Source organism: Perca flavescens, chromosome 4 (assembly GCF_004354835.1).
Source record: "Perca flavescens isolate YP-PL-M2 chromosome 4, PFLA_1.0, whole genome shotgun sequence".
NCBI classification, from domain to species: domain Eukaryota; kingdom Metazoa; phylum Chordata; class Actinopteri; order Perciformes; family Percidae; genus Perca; species Perca flavescens.
Window position 1 is genome coordinate 22,749,299 of NC_041334.1, and position 6,000 is coordinate 22,755,298.

Below are 6,000 nucleotides of genomic sequence, written 5' to 3' on the forward strand. Positions count from 1 at the left end.
GAAGGACACAGAGGATCAAAAAAACATGATGGACTCTTCAGTAGAGGTAATTACAGAGAGAGTTGTGTGGAGCCGATTTTAATTAGCTTTGTAGCAACTCATTTGGCAATGGCTTGAATGTAATGGACGTTCATTAATATCAAAAAGTTACGCACTAAAGCTTTAAGGACATAGGTTGTCTTTGTATTGTTCTGATGGACGGTCAGTCTACCACTTTGACTGAAGAGACTATATGACATTTTTGGGAACCATGAATGTGTGTACAGAGGATAAATCCGACGGACTTTGGTGATCCTCTGTCTTTTCCTCCCGTGCCACCATGAGGTTGACATTTTTATTTTTTTGTGAAATGTCTCAACAACTGTTGGATGGATGGAATTAAATTAAATTTGGTAAATACATTAATATGTCCCTCAGGATGAATTGTAATAACTTTGTTGGTCCCCTGACTTTACATCTAGTGCCATCATCAGGTCAAAATTTATTTAAACCTAAACTTATTTAACCCTTGTGTTGACTTTGGGTCAAATTGGTTGTCAATTATTGTTTTATATCAGAAAATATGGGACGTAGAAATAAAACGTTGGAAAAAGCAAAAACAAACTGTGAAAGAAGGCGCCAAAAACATTGAAAAAAGGTGTTTTTTTTTCCAAGGTTGACGGGAAGACAACACAAGGGTTAACACCTGCAAAACTAATGAGCCTCAGCTGTACTTATACATAAACATAATCATGTATGTTTAGAGGTAATGAGAAAATGTTTGTTAGCTCACATGCTTCACTAAACATGAACATTGTAAACATAAGCATGTTAGCATTGTTTTTGTAATCATGTTAGCATGTTTGCTACTCGTGTGGCTGTAGAGTCTTGTTTTATGGCCATGAACTATTTTAACAATATTTCTAAAGCATAATTGGAAAGATTTGATAGGGCAATTGTTTATTTTATAGATATATTCATGAATACATTTCCTCCATGCATATGATTTCCAAATATTTGCTGAGTCTGGAGTAAAAGTGGAAGAGATAATAATAAAAACATCATGCAGATATTGGTTGGATCCCAGCACTGGATTTTTGGGCAGCCTAGCTTTTCTCATGTGGTGTTTGTTTATAAAAGTCCTCTCACCATCTGTCCACCCCCTCCCTTTTGTTTTATCACTGCTCTGGGTGCAGACTCAAACAGCGAATACAGCTCAGGGAGTGGGGTTCTCCTGTCGGACAGCAGAGGGACGTCCCTAGCAGCGTCCTCTGTCCACTCTGTGCCTATCCAGGATCAAGGAGATAGAAACAACAGAGGGAGAAGCTCCAGGGGAACCTCATTTAAAGACCTGGACTGGGAGCAGACCGGTGGACAGCAGGCAGAGAGAGAAGAGCCGCTTCATGGAGACTCCAACCAGAAGAGCCTGGAGGCTCCCACTCAGGAGTGGTGGGGTGCCGTTGGAGGAGAGGAGTAAAAGTTCAGTGAGACACATTAGTTGAGGATGAAAGAGTAAAGGATTGAAATTGAAGAGTGTCTCACTATGGGTCCATGTCCAAATGTATAAATATTAAAGGACAAGGCAGGTTATATTCTATATTTTGGTTATTATGAACAAATCCCATGAAAAGACCAAAACAAGCAATGTGTTGGTCTGTTTCTTAATACTTTCAGACTTCCCTACCCTGAAAGCAGAGTCTTTCCTATAGAAGAATCATTAGAAACAGGTCATGGATATAGTGTCATTTTTTAAAACAGCTGAGCACTGTAGTTTTTAGCAAATGTTACTCAAGCAGGAGTAAATAATGCATTTTTTGGGGACTACTTTTAATAGTGGAATAATCCACATTTGGTGCTCTAGTGAGTATTTATGGCAGAAGGACAGTGTATGCAGGACCAACTCTAAATAAACTACAGTGCCCATGTTCATTGTAATGAAGGAACATGTCACGCAGTGCAAGAGTGTGTCTCACTGATGTGGTTTAAAAGTTATTGGACAACAAAGGAGATCTATGGTGCAAAGGGATATGCATCAGGCTTTGGCTACACAGCCAATACTTGTGAGTGGGGTGAATTCATTGCTAATTTTGGCCATTTTATTGTATTTGTTGATAATAACAATAATATAGACTATAACCAGACATATTCTTTAGTCTTTTAATTACAGTTTTAAAGTGAATGCATTCAAATCTGCTAGATGTTGACTTGAAATCTGCAAAACATATTCAGGTAGCCTGAGTTTCTTGAAACAGAAGTGATGTTTGTCAAAATGTTACAAGATGACTGAACTGAGTATTTGTTAGAAAAGTAATTTTACTTGAAAGGCATTTCATTTGATGTACTGAAGCTGTAACCATTATTTTCATTTCTAATAAGTTTTTGTTCGTTGGAGTATTGTTTCACAAACATACAGGGAATTCTGTTAATTTCAAAGATACTTTTTGACATGTTTACAAAGGGCCTCAGTTTCATTCATTAATAACTGACAAAGGATTGAAATTATATAAGCACATAGACCTCAAGATATTGTGTTTGAATATTTGTGCATCTTGTTAGAAGCATTTTGTGTACTTTTACAAGACTGTGTGTTGGTGATGCAAGTTTTGATATAAAATGTATTTCATTTCTAAAGAGGAAGGTGTGAATGAATGCATAATTACCTTCTTTGTGTCATCCTCCTGAGCACCTCTAAGATTGTGGACATGATTATGGGGAGTGTGCAGCCTGCTGCCATGATCAGTCAAGGAGAAAGATGACAAGCAGTGGGCTGACCATTAATATTCATTCCACTATACTGACGGCAAAGCTCTGTGACTCTAAGTTTTATTTGCATCTGGCCTCTAGCATCGACATTATCCCCACACATTCATACCCAGCTCCTTCATTTTCTATTCAGCCGTTATATTGTGTTATTTTAGCTTCTCAACCTTCTCCCATCTGCTATCTCTTTGCACAGGCTAATTTCTGTTTGTTTTTTCTCCTTTTGTTCTTTTCTGTTCTTCCCTCTGAAATACATATGGCAGCTGCAGCCTGAAAGACCACCTGATGACCCACACGGCCTATAATGTGTGTCCAGTCATACCCATATCCTTTATCTTCCAACAAACAAGAGATTACCCCAAGCTCGTCGCAGCGAGCCTTGCTCGCTTGGAGGGTGTGGGCAGTTTAAAGGGATGTGTATGTGAGAGAAAAGCCATATATGCTGTTTCAAGTAAATCGCCATTGCATATTCTGAGCTAAAACGTGTTAATTTAAGATTCTCCAGATTTTCACTTGGACAGAAATGATTAGACAAAGGCTTCTGTCTGTCCTTCACTTGCATATTGTGTGTTTGATATGACTAAACACCACACCAATATGGCTTTTCTTAATTATAACTGTGGCATTACATTGATCAGACAATCCGACTATTTTAGCCCAGAGAAAAACCTGCAGAAGAGAGGGTATTTTAAACTAAAGCTATTGAAAAGTTGTGCTATTCAGTCTTAAATAATAATTAACAACACATACTCCTAGGTTGAAACCTGTGCACCTAACCTTTACAGCAAATACATAATCCTAGTTCTTGAATAGATGATACAATAGACCTTTAAGACGGTACATTCATTCAGCTTCTGACTGACTGAGGTGCTTATCTAATCAGAGACCTGTTTCCTGAGGTATCTGGATAACCGAGTGAAACCTAGAACAAATATTGGACACAACAACATTATCCAGATAACCCAGTAAACCAACTTCTTGGGCCTCAGTAGCATAGTGTTTTTAGTCTGAATTGCATTTTGGACAGTGTGGTCTCTGAGTGAAATGATATTGCAATTATGAAAATCTTTTGATGCCTTACTGTTCATCAGAGTGATTTTTCTTGATAATTTCCTGTTATGTTTTTACTCCACATGGAAACTTTAAAACAACAACAAAACAAGCCTGTTACAGCATTGCTCATTCATTAATTTACTCTGAGTTGGAGTTGCCTCAGAGGCTTCATTGGCAGAATGCTGAGCTTTTACCTGACAAATATTCAACAAAAAAGAAGATCTATAGTGAGTGTTTACATTTTTAATCTAAATGCTGATTGCTCTAAGGATGGGGTTAAATTCCCAAAGGATAAAGTTAAGTGAGATGAATGAGATTTAGGAGTAAAAGTGATGCCTTGAGATGCTTTCTGTGTGTATAATTATAAAAGCTCTCTGGGAGCTGTGGGTGTACTCCTCTTCTTCAAACATATACACATGGGGTAGTAACTTGCTGAATCCATGCTGTTCTGTGAAGTATTTGTTGGCTATAGAGAATCTAACTAACTAGACTTAAATATGGTATCATTGGTCTGACACAGTTACGATCTCAGTGGGTAAATACTCCGGGCTGGTCGCGCCTTTGGAGCTGAGATACTGTTTTGTCTATCAGTATTTAAAGGGTAATTCTGGTTTATAACTTGTTTAGGATCACTGCTCCTGTCGACAATAATAACTGTGCGGTAATAGCTGAGATCTGGTAATGCGGTGACATTACTGAAAAAGGTTTAACTTTGACCTACTGTGCACATTTTGTCCTGTGCAATGAGGTATTATTGCCACTATTACAAGTGCAGCCACTTGCAGTTTTACCTCCAAATAAAGTAGTTTCAGTGATCTGACTAAACTTTTGGCTTGTTGTCGAGGCTTGGCTTGTATTTGATTGTCTGACTGCTTGGGTTTCTTGCCACTTTGGACTTTATGTAGCCATGTTGCTATGCAATTACTTTAATGACTACAATGTTATCATAACCAATAGAAATAATGGCCAAAAGTATGAAAATAAGAACTGAGTTGTAATAAAACAGAATATCCATTAAGCATGGATGAACTCTTGGGGTGGGAAGTTGAAGCTGTAACCTTCCAGTTACATGGTGGTATCTGGCCATTAGGCAATCATGCTGCTTAAAGGGGCAGTTCACCCAGAAACAAACAAACAAAAACCAGGTCAATAAAATGTAGCTTGCGCTGCTTAAACTAGAAAGAAAATTAATTGGAAAAACCATCCAATCTGCAGACCTTGGTATGGACAGTTTTGAGTAAAAACAAAAGAGAGAAAAAAATAGACTATTTCTTTAGTAAAAAAGGGGTATGTAGTTCTAATACAAGATGTTGTGTTTTCTATACTTGTGAACATCAACAAAAGCAGACACCACAGAGAGAAACTAAATTGTTGATTTTGGACTGATTGTTTTTTGTCATGTTCATTAACATTGAACTATCAGAAACCCACAAAGAGAGCTGCAGCAGTCAGACTGATGCGCACTGACCACTGGCTAGGAACACTTTGTTTCTGTCCTCTATAATTTCAGTCGACATTAATTGGTATGTTTCTATCTAAAAGTCTGCATTCCACCCACATGCCCTCAACTATTGTAATGTAAACTACCTTTCTATTTCAGGAGAAAATTGGTCCCTTTGTGTTAGCTGGGGGAATTATGCAACAAGCAGGACCCGCTCGTCATTTTAATTGCCACTGTACACAGAAAAAAGTTCTTCTTTTCCAAACCCCTAACTGCAACGTAGCTATTATTAGTGCAGAAAAGAAAACATTTGAAAAATAGTGAGATGTTTTTTGTATGTGTGGGTGGTAGTGGTGAGGTGGGGAAATGGGGAAAGGTGGTGGTGCTTAAGTATGTGAAGGTGACAGAAATGGGTAAGCGATGAAGTTGAATACATACTGAAATATCTTATGTTGCTTGCTTAATATTTCCAGATTTAATTGTAACTGGTTGTGCAGCGGTGTACTTAGTTGGACACAGAAACCCAAACTGGTGCAGCAGACCTTTTCTGCACTCCTCACTAATTATGAAATAGGAATGTTGCTGATGTAATCTTGTTGTGGGTGAGAAAATAAAACTGCAGTGTTTATTGCATGAAATAGTGCCTCTGCAGAATGCATGCTACAGAACAGCATGCTGTATAGTTAACCTTAATTACCAGTGAGACTTTGAAGTTTTCCACTGCTGGCTGCACAGCTTTTAAATAGTTAATAGGCTGAATCAATACT

At 38.0% G+C, this 6,000-nt stretch overlaps 1 protein-coding gene across 1 annotated transcript in view; it reads left to right on the plus strand.

Moving 5' to 3' along the window:
• tex264b (testis expressed 264, ER-phagy receptor b) overlaps positions 1 to 3,722 on the plus strand; it is a 36,306-nt gene extending 32,584 nt beyond the window's left edge. The window contains exon 4 of the mRNA XM_028576018.1: positions 1,176 to 3,722. Coding sequence (XP_028431819.1) covers positions 1,176 to 1,456 — 281 coding nt within the window. The 3' untranslated portion in view covers positions 1,457 to 3,722. The remainder of the gene's footprint in view (positions 1 to 1,175) is intronic.
• The last annotated feature ends 2,278 nt before the right edge of the window (positions 3,723 to 6,000 follow it).